This window comes from Chanodichthys erythropterus, chromosome 18, assembly GCF_024489055.1.
Source record: "Chanodichthys erythropterus isolate Z2021 chromosome 18, ASM2448905v1, whole genome shotgun sequence".
Taxonomy (NCBI): Eukaryota; Metazoa; Chordata; class Actinopteri; order Cypriniformes; family Xenocyprididae; genus Chanodichthys; species Chanodichthys erythropterus.
The window spans coordinates 14,527,318-14,549,518 of NC_090238.1; the positions used below are offsets into that span (position 1 = coordinate 14,527,318).

The 22,201-nt window shown below is 38.8% G+C and overlaps 2 protein-coding genes across 5 annotated transcripts in view; one reads left to right on the forward strand and one right to left on the reverse strand.

Annotated features, from left to right (window-relative positions):
- gpr137c (G protein-coupled receptor 137c) overlaps positions 1 to 3,833 on the reverse strand; it is a 37,004-nt gene extending 33,171 nt beyond the window's left edge. For all 3 annotated transcript variants that reach the window (XM_067368187.1, XM_067368186.1, XM_067368185.1), the window contains exon 1: positions 3,137 to 3,833. In XM_067368187.1, the coding sequence (XP_067224288.1) occupies positions 3,137 to 3,625 (489 nt within the window). In that variant the 5' untranslated portion in view covers positions 3,626 to 3,833. The remainder of the gene's footprint in view (positions 1 to 3,136) is intronic.
- Positions 3,834 to 4,724: 891 nt separating this feature from the next.
- The window catches only part of txndc16 (thioredoxin domain containing 16), a 29,107-nt gene continuing 11,630 nt past the window's right edge, over positions 4,725 to 22,201 (forward strand). The window contains exons 1-19 of one of the 2 annotated variants that reach the window (XM_067368184.1): positions 4,725 to 4,907; positions 5,105 to 5,176; positions 5,284 to 5,366; positions 5,505 to 5,578; positions 6,815 to 6,889; positions 7,010 to 7,131; positions 7,227 to 7,317; positions 10,024 to 10,180; positions 10,310 to 10,476; positions 13,272 to 13,332; positions 13,403 to 13,523; positions 13,612 to 13,758; positions 13,835 to 13,894; positions 15,161 to 15,329; positions 15,724 to 15,860; positions 20,931 to 21,015; positions 21,166 to 21,307; positions 21,602 to 21,771; positions 21,867 to 22,057. In XM_067368184.1, coding sequence (XP_067224285.1) covers positions 5,125 to 5,176; positions 5,284 to 5,366; positions 5,505 to 5,578; positions 6,815 to 6,889; positions 7,010 to 7,131; positions 7,227 to 7,317; positions 10,024 to 10,180; positions 10,310 to 10,476; positions 13,272 to 13,332; positions 13,403 to 13,523; positions 13,612 to 13,758; positions 13,835 to 13,894; positions 15,161 to 15,329; positions 15,724 to 15,860; positions 20,931 to 21,015; positions 21,166 to 21,307; positions 21,602 to 21,771; positions 21,867 to 22,057 — 2,104 coding nt within the window. In that variant the 5' untranslated portion in view covers positions 4,725 to 4,907; positions 5,105 to 5,124. Of the gene's footprint in view, positions 5,177 to 5,283; positions 5,367 to 5,504; positions 5,579 to 6,814; positions 6,890 to 7,009; positions 7,132 to 7,226; positions 7,318 to 10,023; positions 10,181 to 10,309; positions 10,477 to 13,271; positions 13,333 to 13,402; positions 13,524 to 13,611; positions 13,759 to 13,834; positions 13,895 to 15,160; positions 15,330 to 15,723; positions 15,861 to 20,930; positions 21,016 to 21,165; positions 21,308 to 21,601; positions 21,772 to 21,866; positions 22,058 to 22,201 lie in introns of both variants that reach the window. The other variant, XM_067368183.1, reaches the window with a different exon arrangement.

Here is a 22,201-nt window from a genome sequence, read left to right on the forward strand (position 1 = left end):
TCTAGACTAGCTAGTGATTGAATGAGGTGATTGTTTTTGCAACAACTATCATAAATCGCACTAAAGTTACCACTAATAGTGGTCAGTAGGTCATTACTGTGTCACCAGGGTACTAGAACACAACATAGCATGCACGGTCACACAAACAACCCATTTGAATACGTACTCCATGCGGGTACAGTACACCATCGATGGGATTTTGTTTTTGACTGACATTTCGAAGTCGGGGTGCTTGCCGTCTTTGTCTGTGCGGTGGCTGTTCTCAGAGCAGAATGCTGCACACCCCTTTTGTTGTGCCTGGAATAGCACAGGATTGAGCAGGGTGATGTAATGCTCTTGCAGCAGGTGCCTCTGATTGGCTCGCACCTTCAAATGCCAACTCGCACTGTTCAGGCAGTGTCTGTACGATGCCCACATCTCAAATAGCTCCCGAGGAAAACACGCACAAACAAAGACCAGCTCTCTCAAGCAACCTTCTGCAACTAAATGTGGGTGTAAGGGGAAAGGCTGCAGACATGCATAAATGGTGGCTGCATAAAACAAAGCTGTCAATAAATCTAACAGGACTGCAGGGCTTGTCAGTCAGGTTTGATTGTGCCACAGCTCTTTGTGCTGACTACGGGTGAAATAAAATGCAATATAAGCAAGGTTAGATTAATATCAGCTGGGGTCATGTCGGAGAGAACGGAAAGGGCAAAGCACACATTTGTTGAGTTTGGGACATGAATAATAATGAGAATCTCATATACACTTCTATTCTTGCAAATTAGAGTAAAAAAAATTCTCCATAACAGTGCTGTTTTTGTGTCAAAGAATGCTTACCAGACTTTTGACTTGCACAGGAAAAAAAAAATTAGAGAGTGATTTGATTCCCTCAAAGTGCGCATTAATAACATTCTCAGACTTAAGAATCTTTTCAGCAGTGATCTTTTAAAATGAAACAAGACCTACAGAGCAACAGTACATTATAAATTTTCCTTTATGAGATTTTAAATGACTATTTTAAAGGAATAGTTCACCTTCAAGTAATTCCAAGCCTGTTTACTGCTTACAGGAAACAAAAAAGGAGAAGTTTAGCAGAATGCCACTTCTCTTTTTTGTAAAATGAAAATAAATGGTGACATGGGGAATCAAGCCTCCAAATGATGGGGAAAAATAAAAAAAATAAAAAACAATAAAAGCACCATAAATGTATTAAAAGGGATAGTTCACCCAAAAAAAAAAAAAAATCCCATAATTTACTTACCTTCAAACTGTATATGACTTTCTTCTTTCAGTCAAACTCAATCAGAGTTATATTAAAAAATATTCAGGCTCTTCCGAGCTTTATAATGGTAGTGAATAGTAACTGAGATATTGAATCCCCAAAAAGCACATCCATCCATCATTAAAGCAATCCATAGGCCTTCTGAAGCGAAGCAATGCATTTTTGTAAGAAAAATATTCATATTTATAACTTTATAAACTAGAATCACTGGCTTCTGTAAGCAGGTCAATTCCAGCAGAAGAGTGAACTTTGACCTGACCATGACGTATTGACGAACTAGAAGTTAGACGAATTAAAAGTCTAAATTGAGAATTTTTAAAGAGAAATGTCAGAGGAGCTTGAGTTTGTTGTTCAGCCCTATTTGTTTGAACCGCGAGAGGCATCTATTCACACCTACAGTAAGTTACCAGAAGCTAGCGATTCTAGTCTACAAAGTTATAAATATGAATATTTTTTTCTTGCAAAAATGCATCACTTCACTTCAGAAGGCCTTTATTAATTCCCTGGAGCAGTATGGATTACTTTTATTAAGGATGGATGGATGCGCTTTTTTGGTCTTCAAAATCTTGGTTACTATTCACTCCCATTATAAAGCTTAGAAGAGACAGAAAAATGTTTTAATACAACTTCAGTTGTGTTTGACTGAAAGAAGAAAGTCATATACACCTAAGATGGCTTCTTGAGGGTGAGTAATGGGATAATTGCAATTTTTGGGTGAACTAAACCTTTAATACAACTCATATGCAAGTCTCAGTCATATCTGCACCTATTCAAATATGGTGCATCAAGACATCTCATATTTTTGACATGCACATATTCAAATTGCAAATGAGATTTTAGACTTTTTCTCTTTTTTTCTTAAATTTTGTATTTATATTTATGCATTTGGCAGATGCATGCTTTTATCCAACATTGGGACACTGGGAATCAAACCCATGACGTTGCAAACGGCATGCTGTGTAAGCTACAGGAATGCCTGTAGGTCAACCATTTTGGTCTGTTTCTATCATAAAGCCATTTTATGCCATCAGAAGACTTGGGATATAGCATGCTGTAGTCATACTGACCACTATTATGTTACTTTTATGGTGTTGTTTTTTTTTTTTTTTTTGGAGCTTGACAGCCCCTAGTAACCATTCATTTTCTCTGAAAAGAGCAGCGCAGACACACTTCTAAGCATCTCTTTTTGTGGTCTACAGAATAAAGAAAATCAAACAGCTTTGGACTGACACAAAGATGGGTAAATTATGAAAATAGTGTCATTTTTGTGAAACTAAGAAGTTGTTATTTTTCCAGCATAGAATAAGGACATGTAATGTTCTGTCCTCTCCTTTGGAGAGGAGATGAACGATATTTCATCTCCTGCATGATAAGGTTATGCATTCAGAGACGGCCAAGACTTCACAAAGGGTGGAAGGATGGACCCAAAGAGGCAATAAAAGACCTTATTCAAACTGTCCTGTGAACTGCTCCGTTGTGGCCAATCAGAGGGACTTGAACAGAAACTGATGACCTCCAGCTGTGCTCCTGCCCCAGTATCATGGACATGATAAATGTCTCTGAATGTTTTAAACAGCATAATTTGACAATTTGAATAACAGTATAACGATGCATTTAATCGCAACTGCAGCATTAAGTTCCAAGTCAGTCAGATGAAGTAAACACGTTTGGTGGGAGGGACCCACTTAGATGTGAGTTGCATGAGAATTGCATTCTACATGAATGCAAATGATTCATATTCTCTCTATATACCAGTTTACATTGATTTGAATGCTAAATCGATCAACAACCCACATAAAGATGCATTTAGATACACTGCCAAATAAAAACAAATTCAGTTCAACAGAAAAAAAGCAAAGTAGGACTTACCTGAGCAAAATAAAGGTTGAGCAGACACAATGTGAAGAACTGCAGGCAGACTGGAAAACAATACAGGAGCCAGAACGGCAAAGGCTGGAGCTGGTTTGCTTGAACAACATTTTTAAAGTAGAAAGAGAAGAGTGTCGTCCTCAACGCCGACCAGAGCAAACACAGAAAGAGAAAAACACTCTGGTAGCTGAAGCGCTTGTGTCCGTAGTGCAGAATCAACCAGAGCTGCAGGTAAACAAACACGAAAAGGAGCGAATACAAAACCGTGTAAAGAACCGTGAGACCGAGCTGCACGGACGGGGGAACCGCAGCCTGGATCAGTTCGGCTGAGGAGGATGATGAAGAGGTGGAGGAGGATGAGGATGAGTCCGTCCAAACACTGACACTGACCTGGTTTTCTAGTAAAAACAACATATCGCCAGGATGCTCGCTATCACGCCGACTTATCCAAAACGTTCTACCGTTTTCCGTTTCCATGAAACTTTTCATGCAGATGTTTGGAAATTATGAAAAATTGAAAAACGTCAAACTTAATTACAAATGACATATGAGCCGAAAATGACAAACTACAGGCTGCCCTAAGTTGTTATCCTATGAAATAAACTTTAACGCAAATTCTTGGATGTTTATAAGCGAGATGTGGAAAACAAATAATTAAAAAAAAACACAGAGTCCCCCAATCTCTGCAAAGCAGCTCCCTCCGAGCTAAGAAAAGCAAACTCTAGAGCTAGAAAAAAGCGATCAGCTGGCTAGCGTTGCAGCTCGAGCCCCGCCTACTGACCAATGGGAACAGGCTAGAATCTGACGCGCTTGTGTCGCCATGTTGGCTCTAGGTTGAATGGAGCTGAATGGAAAATTTCTGACGCATTCGAGCCGAAATGACTTGACTTTTCAAGTAGGTTGGCCGAAGAGCTATCAGCACTCCGCCTACTTTTTTTGAGAAACCAATCATTTGTCATTTTAAGTGCCCTGCCTCTGGTCCTCTACGTTTTTAATTTTTTTAAAGTATCGGCGTTATTATTTTCAGTAGCCTACCATGGACGTTTAGGCGTGTTGTTTTCAATGTAAGGATGCGGTAGTTAATTTGTAAAACTGGATTGCAATCGTTAACATAATAGTGTGAAAAACAATTGCATCATTTATTTGTATAAATTGATGGGTGTACAATCTGTTAAGCTATGGCTTATACATGCAATGCATTTTTTGACGTTTTATAAGCATGGTATGGAAAAATAAGTATAAGTAAAAAAAAAAAATATCTACAAGGCAGCTCCCTTCAAGCAAAGAAAAACAACTCTGTAAAAAAAAAAAAAAAAACGATTATCAAATGTAGGGAGCGATTACGCTCTGCCCCCATCTTCCGGCCAATAGGAAGAAGCTGGAAACTGACGCGCTTCAGTCGCCATGTTGGATCTCATTCAAAATAAAGGTGAATTGGAAATGCTGTTTGTTTGAGCCAAAATGACAGGCTTTTCCAATGAGTTTCGCCGATCCCTCCACCTACTTTATTCTCATTGGGTTTCTCGTTGGTATTATGAGCTTTCTGAAAGGTGTTCAACACACCGCTAAACCCTCCCCACACATTTGATTGGACAATATTTGCGCGTGTTGTTGTTGAGGATGTAGGGTTGCAGTGGCTACTTTTGTAACAATGTCCCGTAGTCATTAACCGAATGGATTTGCAAAAGGGTCATATAGTTTGTTTTTATAGGTTGCTCTTAAACGTGCAATATGCTAAGCTATGAATGATGTATTCAGTTGCACAACACAGGCGAGTTGTTTTGATTTGATAGTAATATATAACTGAGTACCAGTTATTGACGGGCTCATTCTTAATAATATTATGAACTAATGTAAATGAATGTAAGTTAGAGGCCCACAAAGTGGAAAAGGGCACCATGTGCATTGTCTATTTGGTTGCGTTTCTATTTGGCCTGACAGCAGAACAATGTTCCTCCGAACTGATAGAAGATTCCAGCCAGAGCTTCATGGAGAGGATGAACACAGGGAAGACATCCTTTATATACTTTGGAAATCATGGTGAGACTTTGTTACATGTGTTACAAATGTTTGCAGAGCAGTTATCATTATTTACAGAAAGTTTTAAACTCCATTGGCCATGACATAAGCTTTGTTTTTACTTGCAGTCAATCCCACCATCGAATTGTTCATGGAGCAGCTGGAGATGTCAGCTGATGCCCTAGAGGACTATGGGATATCTGTTGTAAAGGTGAGCAAAATCTCACAAAAGAGCTGCATTAGAATGCAAACATATGGAGCTTTGGTTTCTAGCTATGTTAGTTTTCTAACTTAGTACATGACGTTGACTGTGCTACAATAAAACTTGAAAAACTGATTGTTTTTACAGGTGAACTGTTCAAAAGATCCAATAGCAAATTACTGCACAGGAGAAAAGCTAATAACCAAGGCACACTTGTTCAGGTATGGTTTATATAATTTGGCCTCATGTAATTATATAAACACTTCTGTTTAAAAGTTTGGGGATTTTTGAAAGAGATTATTCAGCAGGGATTCATTAAATTAACAGCAAAGTAAAAAAAAAGACATTTATAATTAGGGATGCATGATATATCGGCCACCATACCGGTATCGGCTGACATATGTTCATTTTTAATGTTATTATTATTTGCCTGATAAGAATATTTTGCCAATATATTAAAACTGATAAATAAATTGATTATTTTCTTCAGCTGAGACACTTCAGATGCGCACTGTTCGCCATTATGGTTATTAATTGCTTGAATATGATTGGAATCACTTCAAAAAGGAAAATATAGTTAAGTGCAATATACAGTGCAAGTTTGTCATATAGGCTACATAAAATTATAATGAGAACATTATAATTGTGTGCTTTGGACGTGGCTTTTAATGGTTAGATTTTTGTTTTTGTAATCAGGCTGTCCAAAATTATATAAAAATTTGGATTTAGATTTATCAGCTAAAATATCAGTTATCGGCTTTCAAATATAAAGAATTATCGGCATCAGTATCTGCCAAAATTTTCATATCGGTATATCCCTATTTATAATGTTACAAAAGATTTATTTTAAATAAATGCTGCTGATAACAATAAATGCACTGATAATAATAATAAATGTTTCTTGAGCAGCAAATCATCATATTAGAATGATTTCTGAAGGATCATGTGACACTAAAGACTGGAGTAATTAGTGTCACATGTTAGTGGCACTAACAATGCCAAGGTCATGGGTTCGATCCCAGGGATTGCACATACTCAGATACAAATGTATAGTATAATGCAATGTAAGTCGCTTTGGATAAAAGCGTCTGCCAAATGCATAAATGTAAATGTAAATGTAAATGAGTAATGATGCTGAAAATTCAACTTTGCATCACAGGAATAAATTACATTTTAAATATATTCAAATATGAAAAATATGTCACAATATTACTTATTTTTTTATTTTTTTTTACTGTATTTTTGATCAAATAATACTGATACTGACCCCAAACTTTTGAACGGTAGTGTATACACCCATATGTTTTCTCTATCATCCATGCATATGTTTGCCATACTGTGAATATGGATGAGGTCAGTATCAAAAATGAAAAGAAAGATCCATAAAAATGGTGCATATGAATCCATACAACAGTTTTTTTTTTTTTTTTTTTTTTTTTTGCCTTTTATCATTCCAGAGGCTCTGAGGTCCTGAGGAGTTTCGACATCGATACTGTATTTGACGTCAACGCAATTGTTTCTCATGTCCTTTTGTGAGCTCTTCTTATTTAAAACTTACAGTAGCAACAACATTTAAAGATCTTCATATTTTGCCTGATGGAGCTACAGTGACGACCTTGACCTTTGAATGTGTCCTTTTATCCTCCATTCAGCTCTGTCCTCTTCAATGAAGTCCGTTATGTGCACACACCTGCTGAGCTGCTGCGCGTCGAGAGCGCGGCCAAACAAAACAGTGACATTGTGGTCGGTCACATACCGGTGCTCGGCCTTCCAGGTACAATCTCTATTCTCTCTATGTATTTTGCTTCTAGAGTCAGTTTTCTTGGTTGGAATGAAGCAATATCATGTCTTGTTTCTTTGTCTGAACAGAGCACCGAGCTTTGATGGAGGCAGCATTTGTGTATGGAACCAAGTACCAGTTTGTCCAGACAACTGGCTCTCTAGTGCTGAGACACATGGGGTGAGCTTCACACGTTACTCTAAAGAGTGATATACATGCCCACAAAGTGTTCCCAATGTTGTACGAAAGCTCTCATCACTCATTTGCAAATCCAACAACCACAATATTGTCAGCTAATATTTCATTAAAGTGCCCCTATAATGATTTTTTGCATATTACCTGTCATGCTGTTTGGAATACAGCTGTTTGTGAATGGAAAAGGTCTGCAAAGTTTCAAGAATCAAAGTGCACATTAAATGAAGTGACTGTCTCCCAAAAGAAAGAACCAATTGTGAACTGCCTGAAACGTTAGTAATTCCAGTCTTACTTCCTGCACGAACCTATGTAGGTTTGTAACAAATTTGCATAATGCCAGCTTATATGGTGTAAATTTGGCTGCCCGCAAACAACGCCTACTTTGAACAGCTCACAAACACTGTAGTTGTAGCTGAGGCTTGAAGCAGTTTGATTCATGTTATCGACATGTCGAAAAGACGCTGTTTTCTGTGATGCAAAAGCAAATCCTCATTCCATGCACTTCTTAAAGATGAGGACTCAGACTTAAATTAAAGGTGCCCTAGAATAAAAAATTTAATTTATCTTGGCATAGTTGTATAACAAGAGTTCTGTACATGGAAATGACATACAGTGAGTCTCAAACTCCATTGTTTCCTCCTTCTTATATAAATCTCATTTGTTTAAAAGACCTCTGAAGAACAGGCGAATCTCAACATAACACCAACTGTTACGTAACAGTCGGGATCATTAATATGTACGCCCCCAATATTTGCATATGCCAGCCCATGTTCAAGGCATTAGACAAGGGCAGCCAGTAACGTCTGGGTGTGCACAGCTGAATCATCAGACTAGGTAAGCAAGCAAGGAAAACAGCGAAAAATGGAAGATGGAACAATAATAACTGACATGATCCATGATAACATGATATTTTTAATATTGTCTTTCTAAATGTTTCGTTAGCATGTTGCTAATGTACTGTTAAATGAGGTTAAAGTTACCATAATTTATTACTGTATTCACGGAGACAAGAGCCGTCGCTATTTTCATTTTTAAACACTTGCAGTCGACATAATTCATAAACACAACTTCATTCTTTATAAATCTCTCCAACAGTGTAGCATTAGCTGTTAGCCACGGAGCAGAGCCTCAAATTCATTCAGAATCAAATGTAAACAATATAACAGTATACAATACTCACATAATCCGACGCATGCATGCAGTATGCATGATGAACACTTTGTAAAGATCCATTTGAGGGTTATATTAGCTGTGTGAACTTTGTTTATGCACTATTTAAGGCAAGTGTGAGCTCCGGGGGCAGAGAGCGCGCAATTTAAAGGGACCGCAACCTGAATCGACGCATTTCTAATTATGCCCCAAAATAGGCAATTAAAAAAAATTATTAAAAAAAATCTATGGGCTATTTTGAGCTGAAACTTCACAGACACATTCAGGGGACACTTTATACTTGTATTACATCTTGTAAAAAAGCATTCGATGGCACCTTTAATATGGTAAAACCGACACTATTGTTTCTGTGTTGAGGAAGCCTCCAGATGTGAAATTCAGATATAGAAATGGCCATTTAGTTTTTGACATGTGATGTAAGCGGTTTACCAATCACAACAGACTGGGCCATCTGACCAATCAGAGCAGAGTAGGCTCTTGAAAAGGAGGGGTTTAGAGAGACTGAATCCTTTATCGAACTGTTTCAGACAATGTATTATGAGAAAATCAAAATGTTTTTTTACCTTGGATGCTTGTAAACTTATTGCAGGAGACCAAAACAAATTAGGAACATTCAAAGGGGTCCTATATTATTATTTCACTTTTTAAATGTAGTAAGTGTGTAATGTTGCTGTTTGAGCATAAACAACATCTGCAAAGTTACGACGCCCAAAGGGAGATTTTTTTTTTTTTACAGAAATCGCTTTTTAAGGTCTACAACAAACGGCGGGTCGGGACTACAAATGAGCTTCTTGCCGGGTTGGTGACATCACAAACCCTAAAGTTCATAAACCCTGCCCCAGAGAACACGCAACAAAGGGAGTGAGGCCATGTTGGGCTGCTTTAGAGAAGAGGAAGAGTTGTTGTAGTAGAGTGTTGTTGCCATGAGTTAATTTTACGCCGGACTGCTTCACAAACAAGGATCAATTCAACGCTGGATTTGCCCAAAAGATTAACATGACGCCCCTTGCTAGTCAATGAGTTGAATCAACTCCACAGCAACTACATAAATTTATCCACTAACCATTCAGAAATGTCCAGATGCATTATAAAAGTTGTAACTTCTTCCTGAGTCTCTCCTTCAGTGTCCAGTTTGAACAATGTAAGGCTGAACACTGTTAATGACAATTGTCATTTTGGCTGCGTGAGATTCTCCAGCTTTGTTGTTGTTGAGCAACCGAAGCGTGAGCTGTTAAGCTCCGCCCTCTCCTGGAAAGGGGGCTGGGAGCAGCAGCTCATTTGTATTTAAAGTGACACAAAAACGGCGTGTTTTTGCTCACACCCAAATAGAAGCAAATTTGGCAAGCTATAATAAATGATCTGTGGGGTATTTTGAGCTGAAACTTCACAGACACATTCCCCCTTTAAAATAGCATAATGGGGCACTTTAATAGATATTATTCAGTTTTGTCTTAAATTATAACAAATTCTTCTACTTCTTTAGTGTTTCTCAAATGTATCTTGTTCTGTTATCTATCACAGGGTCGTCGATTCCTCTTCCTCACAAGCACGACTGTGGTTTTTGCACTGTAAAGGTGTGTCAAGGCAATCTGACCCATGCCCCAGCATTCCCATGAGGAAACCACTCAAAACCATCAACATACACACTTTCCTCCAGCTGATGGAGGCACCTCTAGTGGTGAGTAAACATCTTCTACTTCCTGACATTAATGCCAGATATGATTAAAAGTGTTATTCTGATTCTCAAGTCTCTTGCATGAATTCCATATCCATTATGTTTTGATCCAATTCTGGACTTTTCTGGCAGACAGAGGCAGTGGTGGACCCCTCTGAGGTAGATGTGGTTCATATCCACCTCAGTGTACCCGTGCTGTATCTGTTCTCTCAGCCCCAAACCCAGCACCTGGATATGGCCACCGCTCAAACTCTCGCCTTGCAGCTCCACGGGGAGGTTGGCGTAGTGCTCATTCACAGGTACTGATGATGACAATGAAAACAACACTGCAATTCATAAAAGTTTATGTAACAAGATTCAATGGGAAATAATGGTCAGCACTTTACAATATGCATTTAGTTAATGCATTAAGTATCATGAACTAACAATAATTTTTACAGTGTTTAATATAGTCTTGGTTAATGTTTATAATTTTTAAAATGGTATATATTATTTAAGTAAAATTATTTAAGTGGCAAAGCTGAATTTTCACCATCATTATCCAGTCTTCAGTGTCACATGATCCTTCAGAAATCATTCTAATATGCTGATACATTTCTTATTATTATCAATGTTGAAAACATTTGTGCTGCTTAATTTTTTTGCTACTTAATTTTTTTTTTTTTATGAAACCATACTAATTTTTTTAAAGGTGCCCTAGAACCAGTTTTTACAAGATGTAATACAAGTATAAGGTGTCCCCTGAATGTGTCTGAAGTTTCAGCTCAAAATACCCCATAGATTTTTTTTTTTTATTAATTTTTTTAACTGCCTATTTTGGGGCATCATTAACTATGCACCGATTCAGGCTGCGGCCCCTTTAAATCACGCGCTCCCCGCCCCCGAGCTCTCGACTATAATACAGTGCATTTACAAAGTTCACACAGCTAATTTAACCCTCAAATGGATCTTTACAAGATGTTCATCATTCATGCTGCATGCATACATCGGATCATGTGAGTATAGTATTTATTTGGATGTTTACATTTGATTCTGAATAAGTTTGAGGTTTTGCTCCGTGGCTAAAGCTAACATTACACACTGTTGGACAGATTTATAAAGAATGAAGTTGTGTTTATGAATTATGTCGACTGCAAGTGTTTAAAAATGAAAATAGCGATGGCTCTCTTGTCTCCGTGAATACAGTAAGAAACGATGGTAACTTTAACCACATTAACAGTACATTAGCAACATGCTAACGAAACATTTATAAAGACAATTTACAAATATCACTAAAAATATCATGGATCATGTCAGTTATTATCGCTCCATCTGCCATTTTTCGCTATTGTCCTTGCTTGCTTACCTAGTCTGATGATTCATCTGTGCACAGATCCAGACGTTAATACTGGCTGCCCTTGTGTAATGCCTTGAACATGGGCTGGCATATGCAAATATTGGGGGCGTACATATTAATGATCCCGACTGTTACGTAACAGTCGGTGTTATGTTGAGATTCGCCTGTTCTTCTGAGGTCTTTTAAACAAATGAGCTTTATATAAGAAGGAGGAAACAATGGAGTTTGAGGCTCACTGTATGTCATTTCCATGTACTGAACTCTTTTTTTATTTAACTATGCCAAGGTAAATTCAGTTTTTGATTCTAGGGCACCTTTAAGGATTATTTATTGAATAGAAAGTTCAAAACAACAGCATTTATTTGAAATTTAGAAATGTTTTGTAACAATGTAAATGTCCTTACTGTCACTTTTGAACAATTTAATGCGTCTTTGCTGAATAAAAGTATTAATTTCTGTCCAGAAATAATCTTACTGACCCCAAACATTCAACGTTAGTATATGTAATTATAAAATAATCGCCAAGTAATTGATAAATTGGTTTGTTAATTCAAAGGGCATTAATGTTAACATTTACTAATTTCTATGTTAACAATGCATTAGTGTACACAAAAATAATAAGCATTATCCAAGATTAATAAAAATAAAAGTATTATTTATTGTTAGTCATGTTAATTGTCACATTAAATAACTGGGTCAATTACATGACATGCATATTTTTGTATCTAAGTGCATTTTTTAAAATAATTGGATAAATTCATGACACATATCACTTTATTCTAAAAACTTATATAGTTTGAATTAATTTTTAGTAAATTTAAATTATACATGTTATTTTATGTTTTGTTATCTTACACCCCAAAAATGTCAGGTGGTGCAACTGTCCGAACAAATTAACAGATTAAGAAAACGATTTAAAATGGTGACTTAATAATAAAAAGTAATAAAAACGAAATACTATTGCATCAGTTGGGGTTTGAAAGCTTTCATATAAACAAATTTTATAAAAATCAGTAGTTTTAAAGCTGTAGGGATAATTAAAAAACTTTTGTGCAGCAATTTGTATATTCTCAAATGTCAGGGTGGCACAACTGCAAACATGGCACTTTTATTATTAATTGACAAGGTAATAATAGTAAACATGATAATGCATCATCCAGAGGACCCCAACTGTTCCTTGTGGCAGAGTGGTAAAAACTGCTAATTTCAAGTGTGGGTAGGTTGGTACACTTTCCATGTCAGGTGGTACAACTACAGTATATACATACAACTATTTGGTTGTACCGTCTGAGATAAAATTAATTTAAACACAAATGTTATTTAACAACTGAAACTTGTTCAAACAGATTGCTCATGACAATCATGACATATGCATTACATCAGACTTTTAAAAAGCTTTATTTGCGAATGACCCAACTACATAAATGTTGTATACACCGAATTGTAGAATGTTGCGAAATATGGTTGGTTTTATCTGTTCAGATTTGATTTGGAGAAGAGGAAATTGCTATTATTAGTAATATTTATTTTCCCATCAGCTAAAAATAAAAGTTGGAAGTACAGAAAGTTTTTAGATTTTGGTGAATATTATGAAAACAAACTTTTCTTGACACTGGATGTACTAATGAATCATGCACAATAAGAGTTAAAGGAAATGGGGTCAGTTTTGCTCCAAATTTATCTCCAAATTGCCCTCCACAGATCTTATTTTTCAGTCAACACAGTATCTTGATTAGTTTCCTTCTTTTCATTTTTCAGGGACAGTCCTAATGTGAAAACTCCACTGAAATACAACGCTGCTTACAGACTCCCACAGGAGGTCAGTTTAACCTTTGAATGTGGCTGTGATTATCTGAAAAAAACTGCTTCTAACAAGAACTTGTCAACAGGATGTGAAATATTTTACCCTGAATAGTGCAGAAGAGGTTATGAAACTTTTCAAAGAAGAACTTGTGCAAGAACACAAGATTGAAGATGAAGAGGGAAATGAGGAACATTGGTCAGATCTTGGTGGGTTGCCTATTCAATCATTGCTGACTAGTTCCAGGTCTTAGAATGGTTTTAAACTTATTTTAAAGATCTTGTTGGCTTTATCCAGATATCCTTGATGACGAGGTGTCGGAGTCTGTGTACAGAGACCGTGATCATATGCAGGACTTGGAGTCTGTTACTGAACTCAGATCAGACACTTTTCAATCTACAGTCACACAGAATGATATCACGGTGGTACTGTTCTATTTTAAATGTAAGTTTAATATTTGTCTCACTATATTAGCTGCATTAGTGGAATCTACCCTGATATATCCACTTTTGTCCTCTAGGGGATGCTGTCTGTATGGCTTTCATTCAGTCATATATAGAGGTGGCAGATGCACTTGAAGGTAAAAGCATTTCAATGATGAACAAAATTGCCAGAGTAGCAAAATGTAGAAATGCTGTAAATTGAGTTATGTCTTTGTTTGATTCTTTTGATGGAATCCATTTTCAGCCAATATTAAAGAAAAAATCAATCTCTGATCTCCACATAATAAATTGGTTTGCTTTTACAGTGGCCTCAAAAATGTATTTGGACATTTAAGTCATTGCATTACATAATAATAATAAAAATAAAAAAAATAAGAATCTGCAAACAAATGATTTAGGACTTTTTCCTCAGAACCAACATCCCTTTTCTAAACGTTTTTGTAATGATTTTTAACCGGCTGGTCTGTGATTTTTGTCTATGCAGTCATTTCCTCTATCCTTTATTTCCTCATCTTTCTTTAAATAATTTGACACAATTAAATAAAATTAAATAATAAAAATTATTTACTCACCTATGTAATTTCATACCTGTATGACTTTGTCTCCTCTGTGGAATGCAAAAGAATATATTTTGAAACATTTTGGGGTCCAAACAATATTATAATCCCATTGATTTTAATTGTATTGTATTATTGTATAGACAAAAACTTTTTTCAAAATATCATCTTCATTGGTCCACAAAAAGTCATACAGGTTTGGATCGACATAAATGTACAGTATTGTGAAAAAAGTGCTATCAAATCGATTAATCGCATCTAACACAAACCGATTAATCGCGATTAATTGTATCTAACGTAAAAGTTTGTCTGTATATTTATATACATAATTTGACAGCAGTCTCTTTTTACATATGATATTGATTAATTGCATTTAACATAAAATAAATATATACACACATATACACAACCTTTTATGTTAGATGTGATTAATCAATTTGACAGGACTCATATAGCGAGAGTCCTGTCAAATCGATTAATTGCGATTAATCGCATCTAACAAAAATTTGTAGATGTGTGTACTTATATATACAATATTACAATTATAAACTTATGTTAGATTCAATTAATCGATTTGACAGCACTAATTATCTACAAATGTTTATTTTAGATGTGATTAATCACAATTAATCAAACTTATAATTCACACCTGAAGATTGTATAATTAAACCATCAAAGAAATTAAAGATGCACCACTTTTGTGTCCACTTTATCAAATAACACCACATGTAATGTTAAAAATTTGCACAACTGTTAGTCATGGCAGCAAAGACTTCTGTAATAATTATCAGCATTTACTAAATGCACTGTTTTCGCTCTCTCTGTCACTTTCTTTATCATGTTGAGGTGTGAGTGGGGTGGAGTTGGCGGCAGTAGACTGTGGGGAATGGACTGATATTTGCGGTGATCAGAATGTCACTTCCTTCCCCACCGTTATGATCTACCGTCCCATGGCTGCTGCTCAGCCGTACAGAGGCATGCTGGGAACCAAGAGCCTATACAGGTTCATTCTACTGTGAGTTTCACATCCTCTTTCTCACACAAAGTCTGATCCTCTGGGTGTGATTTAGTCTGCGTCCCTCAGGATTAACCTGAAAGTGTGTGTCTTTTTTAAATTAGTGGCCAGATGATTGAAGAGTGCAGGAGTCGAGTGCTACAGTGTGCATTTGCAGTTTGCCTTCTGTGTTCTTATATGGCTTGATATGAGCTGATAATGGCAATTGTAGTGTCTTATCTGTAGACCACCATCAAAAATCAATTAATAGTTCTTCCCAAGACAACAGTGCAGTTATAGTAAATGCTTTGCCTACATTCCCTCCCAGAAAGCCAATAGTCTTCAATCAAGACATCGCAGTTGAACATTCCACACCTCAGTAATGTTTATTAATGAGTTAATTTTGTTCTTGCAGGAGTCTGGTCTCCAGTCCTTCCCATCTATCCTCCTCTGCTGAGGTGATGTCATTCTTAGAGGGAGATATGTACAATAAACATGTATATTTGTCCGCTGTCAGAGTGCTGGGCCTGTTCAATTCAATGCAAGACACTGGTAAGCTCCCTTTTTTCCAGGAATCACTGCTATGTGATAGATGCAGGATAGATATACTGTGTAGTTCAGCTCCTGATAAAAACTCAACTTCCTGTAGCTTTCTAGTAATCCTGATGACCTTGATTAGCTTGTTTAGGTGTGTTTGATTAGGGTTGGAGGTGAACTCTGAAGGACAGTGATCCTCCTGGGCCAAAGTTGCCCAACCCAGCTGTAGATGGAGAATCCTTAAAAGAAATAGTTCACCCAAAAAGTCCAGCCAATATTAAAGATAAATCATTCTCTGATCTCTATATAATAAATTGGACATTTAAGTCATTGCATTAGATAATAAAATAACAAACAAAGTGGAATCTGCAAACAAATGATATAGGACCTTTTCCTCAAAACCAACATCCCTTTTCTAAACATTTTTAGTTGATGTGAAAGTGACACATGAAGGCCAGGTATGGTAACCCATACTCAGAATTTGACCTCTGCATTTATCCTCTTTAGTGCACACACATTAGGAGTATTGAACACACAAACACTGCAAACTATGGATACACACACCCAGAGCAGTGGCCAGCCATTTTTCAGTGGCGCCCATGGAATGATTTGGTGTTTGGTGCCTTGCTCAAGGGCGCCTCAGTCAATTCCTGCCAGTAGTGAGAATTGAACCCGCAACCTCCGTGTTACAATCCTTTATATCCTTATCTTTTTTTGTATAATTTGATGTAATACAATTAAAAGTGAAAAATTTGTATTTAATTTTCAAAAATCTTTCATCATCATGTTGTTAAGTTGTTTGTTGTCAGTATTTTGTCAGCCATTTTATTGAAGCTAAGGTAGGCAATTTCGGAGAGGGTAGGTCCAGGGGCCAGAGACGGGTAGGTTTAGGGATATGTAAAGTGGGAGGAGTTGGATCCAGATCCAGGGGGTGGAGACGGGTAGGTTTAGATCCAGGGGGCAGAGACTGGTAGGTTTAGGGATATGTAAAGTGGGAGGGATTGGATCCAGATCCAGGGGGTGGAGACGGATAGGTTTAGGGATATGTAAAGTGGGAGGAGTTGGATCCAGATCCAGGGGGTGGAGACGGGTAGGTTTAGATCCAGGGGGGCAGAGACTGGTAGGTTTAGGGATATGTAAAGTGGGAGGAGTTGGATCCAGATCCAGGAGTTGGAGACGGGTAGGTTTAGATCCAGGGGGTGGAGATGGGTAGATTTAGATCCAGGAGGCAGAGACGGGTAGGTTTAATGATATGTAAAGTGGGAGGAGTTGGATCCAGATCCAGGGGGTGGAGACGGGTAGGTTTAGATCCAGGGGGCAGAGACTGGTAGGTTTAGGGATATGTAAAGTGGGAGGGATTGGATCCAGATCCAGGGGGTGGAAACGGATAGGTTTAGGGATATGTAAAGTGGGAGGAGTTGGATCCAGATCCAGGGGGTGGAGACGGGTAGGTTTAGATCCAGGGGGGCAGAGACTGGTAGGTTTAGGGATATGTAAAGTGGGAGGAGTTGGATCCAGATCCAGGAGTTGGAGACGGGTAGGTTTAGATCCAGGGGGTGGAGATGGGTAGATTTAGATCCAGGAGGCAGAGACGGGTAGGTTTAATGATATGTAAAGTGGGAGGAGTTGGATCCAGATCCAGGGGGTGGAGACGGGTAGGTTTAGATCCAGGGGGTGGAGACGGATAGGTTTAGGGATATGTAAAGTCGGAGGAGTTGGATCCAGATCCAGGAGTTGGAGACGGGTAGGTTTAGATCCAGGGGGTGGAGATGGGTAGATTTAGATCCAGGGGGCAGAGACGGGTAGGTTTAATGATATGTAAAGTGGGAGGAGTTGGATCCAGATCCAGGGGGTGGAGACGGGTAGGTTTAATGATATGTAAAGTGGGAGGAGTTGGATCCAGATCCAGGGGGTGGAGACGGGTAGGTTTAGATCCAGGGGGGCAGAGACTGGTAGGTTTAGGGATATGTAAAGTGGGAGGAGTTGGATCCAGATCCAGGAGTTGGAGACGGGTAGGTTTAGATCCAGGGGGTGGAGATGGGTAGATTTAGATCCAGGGGGCAGAGACGGGTAGGTTTAATGATATGTAAAGTGGGAGGAGTTGGATCCAGATCCAGGGGGTGGAGACGGATAGGTTTAGGGATATGTAAAGTGGGAGGAGTTGGATCAAGATCCAGGGGGTGGAGATGGGTAGGTTTAGGGATATGTAAAGTGGGAGGAGTTGGATCCAGATCCAGGGGGTGGAGACGGGTAGGTTTAGATCCAGGGGGCAGAGACTGGTAGGTTTAGGGATATGTAAAGTGGGAGGGGTTGGATCCAGATCCAGGGGGTGGAGACGGGTAGGTTTAGGGATATGTAAAGTGGGAGGAGTTGGATCAAGATCCAGGGGGTGGAGATGGGTAGGTTTAGGGACATGTAAAGTGGGAGGAGTTGGATCCAGATCCAGGGGGTGGAGAAGGGTAGGTTTAGGGATATGTAAAGTGGGAGGAGTTGGATCCAGATCCAGGGGGTGGAGACGGGTAGGTTTAGGGATATGTAAAGTGGGAGAGTTGGATCAAGATCCAGGGGGTGGAGATGGGTAGGTTTAGGGATATGTAAAGTGGGAGGAGTTGGACCCAGATCCAGGAGGTGGAGACGGGTAGGTTTAGATCGAGGGGGCAGAGACTGGTAGGTTTAGGGATATGTAAAGTGGGAAGAGTTGGGTCTAGATTCACGGGGTGGAGACGGGTAGGTTTAAGGATATGTTAAGTGGGAGGAGTTGGATCCAGTTCCAGGGGGCAGAGACTGGTAGGTTTAGGGATATGTAAAGTGGGAAGAGTTGGGTCTAGATTCACGGGGTGGAGACAGGTAGGTTTAAGGATATGTTAAGTGGGAGGAGTTGGATCCAGATCCAGGGGGTGGAGACGGGTAGGTTTAGGGATATGTAAAGTGGGAGGAGTTGGATCAAGATCCAGGGGGTGGAGATGGGTAGGTTTAGGGACATGTAAAGTGGGAGGAGTTGGATCCAGATCCAGGGGGTGGAGACGGGTAGGTTTAGGGATATGTAAAGTGGGAGGAGTTGGATCCAGATCCAGGGGGTGGAGACGGGTAGGTTTAGATCCAGGGGGCAGAGACTGGTAGGTTTAGGGATATGTAAAGTGGGAAGAGTTGGGTCTAGATTCACGGGGTGGAGACGGGTAGGTTTAAGGATATGTTAAGTGGGAGGAGTTGGATCCAGTTCCAGGGGGCAGAGACTGGTAGGTTTAGGGATATGTAAAGTGGGAAGAGTTGGGTCTAGATTCACGGGGTGGAGACAGGTAGGTTTAAGGATATGTTAAGTGGGAGGAGTTGGATCCAGATCCAGGGGGTGGAGACGGGTAGGTTTAGGGATATGTAAAGTGGGAGGAGTTGGATCAAGATCCAGGGGGTGGAGATGGGTAGGTTTAGGGACATGTAAAGTGGGAGGAGTTGGATCCAGATCCAGGGGGTGGAGACGGGTAGGTTTAGGGATATGTAAAGTGGGAGGAGTTGGATCCAGATCCAGGGGGTGGAGACGGGTAGGTTTAGGGATATGTAAAGTGGGAGAGTTGGATCAAGATCCAGGGGGTGGAGATGGGTAGGTTTAGGGATATGTAAAGTGGGAGGAGTTGGACCCAGATCCAGGAGGTGGAGACGGGTAGGTTTAGATCCAGGGGGCAGAGACTGGTAGGTTTAGGGATATGTAAAGTGGGAAGAGTTGGGTCTAGATTCACGGGGTGGAGACGGGTAGGTTTAAGGATATGTTAAGTGGTAGGAGTTGGATCCAGATCCAGGAGGTGGAGACGGGTAGGTTTAGATCCAGGGGGCAGAGACTGGTAGGTTTAGGGATATGTAAAGTGGGATCTAGATCCAATCTAGCCACCTGGATCTCGTGTTCTGCTGTGAGGACCATCTCCATTGAAAGCGTCTCCAAAGCCACGCCTCCTTCAAAACACATGAGCTGCGCACTGCCAGAGTAGAGTCTGCAAAGCGCCAGACACAAGAGACGGCCTTAAATTACCTCATGTCTCAAAATACATAACATTACAATAATACTGAACGTATTATTACAGAGCTCTTACTTGTACCACCTGACTTCTGAAGATTCATTTCAACATTGAATGTGCTGTCATAGAATAAATCTGAATCTGAGGACGGAAACAGCTCAGAGTAGAAGGGCAAGAGTTTGACATGGTAAGATATAATAAGATAATTACGACATGGCATGATTTGTGAAAGCCGCATAAGTTACTGCTTGTCCGTCTACAACTCTGTGTAGTCTTACTTATTGCTCTGATGACGTGTGGTCTGCACGAGCAGGGTGCGCAGAGGCGGAGGTATGGAAATACATATGTTGACAGGCAGATGAGACATTGTTTCATTGCATTTAGACCCAATGCAATGATTGGACAAATATTTTTTGGTCCTGAGACTTCCACAGAAGATAAAGGTACATTTCATTTTTTATTATTTAGACCACTTCTATTATTGATTGCTATCATGATGTAAGGAGAGTTTGAACCACTATAACAAAAAGTGTTTATAAAAAACATTACCTACCCTGGCTTTAAGCAATGATGCTTAAAATTGATCAAAAGTGACAGTAAAGACTTAAAATTCTGTCATCATTTACTCACCCTCATTTCATTCTAAACCTGTATGGCTTTCTTTTTTTACTATGGAACACACAAGATATTTGGAGAAATGCTTTGTTGTTGTTTTTTTCTTTGTCCATATGGAAGTTAATGGTAACCAAAATTGTTTGGTTTACCAATAGTTTTCTAAATATCCTCTTTTACAGTTTGGAACGACTTAAGGTGAGTAAATGATAACAGAATTTTAATTTTTGGTGAACTATCTCTATAAAGGCAGAGCAGACTGTTATGAAATTGTAATTGTCAGAGAGATGTTGGCAAATGGACATGAAACTAAATTACTAATGGTTTTGCCTATTGTATGACCTCTTAAAATGTTATTCCACGTGTATGTTTATTTATTTCAGATTATGGCAACCAAAATGTATTTTATGGGTGTAGCATGTATTGCATAACTTGATATGATGACAATCATGTGCTCTTTATGTTTTAGGTGTAACCTCATTTGAGGAAGCTGCAAGACTGCTCAGAGGAGAGACCATTCTTGGGCTATTTGCCCACAAAGAGGCAGAGCAATGGTATCTGACAGGTTTACCACAGCTATTTTGATTATGTAATCAACTTTAGTTTTTATCTTGCATTCAAAAAACCTTTAAGCGCCTTAACAAGATAATACATGTGTGGACTTTTCAGAAAATGTTCCAGCTGACTTCTCTGTATTTGATCAGGGTGGAGGGACTGTCAGTGAACCTGCCTGCTTTACTGGTATCGCACGGCCCTGGAGTTCCTTATAAAGTCTATTCTATCTCATCATCCTCCTCACCAACGGACCATGTCTCACTCATAAAACAAGTGGAACTGGATCATTTTGTAAGTTGTTTTGGGAACATAGTTTCAAATTCACTCTAGTCTCTAAACACAGTTGCTTAATAGTACGTTATATTGGAATCACATGCTTTTTATTGGGATTTCCGTAACATGAATTGACTGTAGTTAACAGTAGATCAAAAATGATTTTGGTAATTAAAATAAAGCTGAAATAAAATATAAATAACCAATGAAATCTTGAACTAAAAAAAAACTAGAAAAAAATAGAAATGTTGCCTTGGTAATCTGCCAAAAACTCACTCACAAGATGAAAATATGTTTTGTTTTGCATTGAAGCCTGAACTGACCGTGGAGAATCTCCCCTGGTATTTGGAGCTTGGGAAACCTTTGCTACTGCTTTTTATCGGAAAGGAGGACAGTACAGAGAGTACTAAGTCTTTAGCAGAGATAAAGCGTCCACTGAGCTCTGGACAGCTGGATTCCTTCCTGCCATGTTGGATCCATCTGTGAGGAACATGATCTGTTAGACACATTAATCAAAATTCATTCCCTTTAAGCAAATGCTTTGTTAGTTGTCAACAATGGGGTTTCATTGTTCTAGGGGTCGGACACCTGTTGGGAGGTCTATCCTGGAGAAGTATCTTGGCTTTGTACCTCCACTTCCTGCTTTGGTGATTTCAAAGTTAAGAACTGGAGGAGAGGTGTTTCTTTTCCCTCCAGAGCGCCCCCTAATGGCTAAGAACATCCTGCAGTGGATTCATGATGTGGAACATGCACAGGAGCAACCAGCAGGTGAGTTCCTGTAGCTTTAAATTAGAGGTTTAATTAAACAGGCCAAGGCGGTCAACACAAATACCATTTCTGGCACGGTAATTTAAAAAAAAAAATTTTTTTTACGTTTGTGCTACATACATGAAAGATAAGCACATTGTTCAG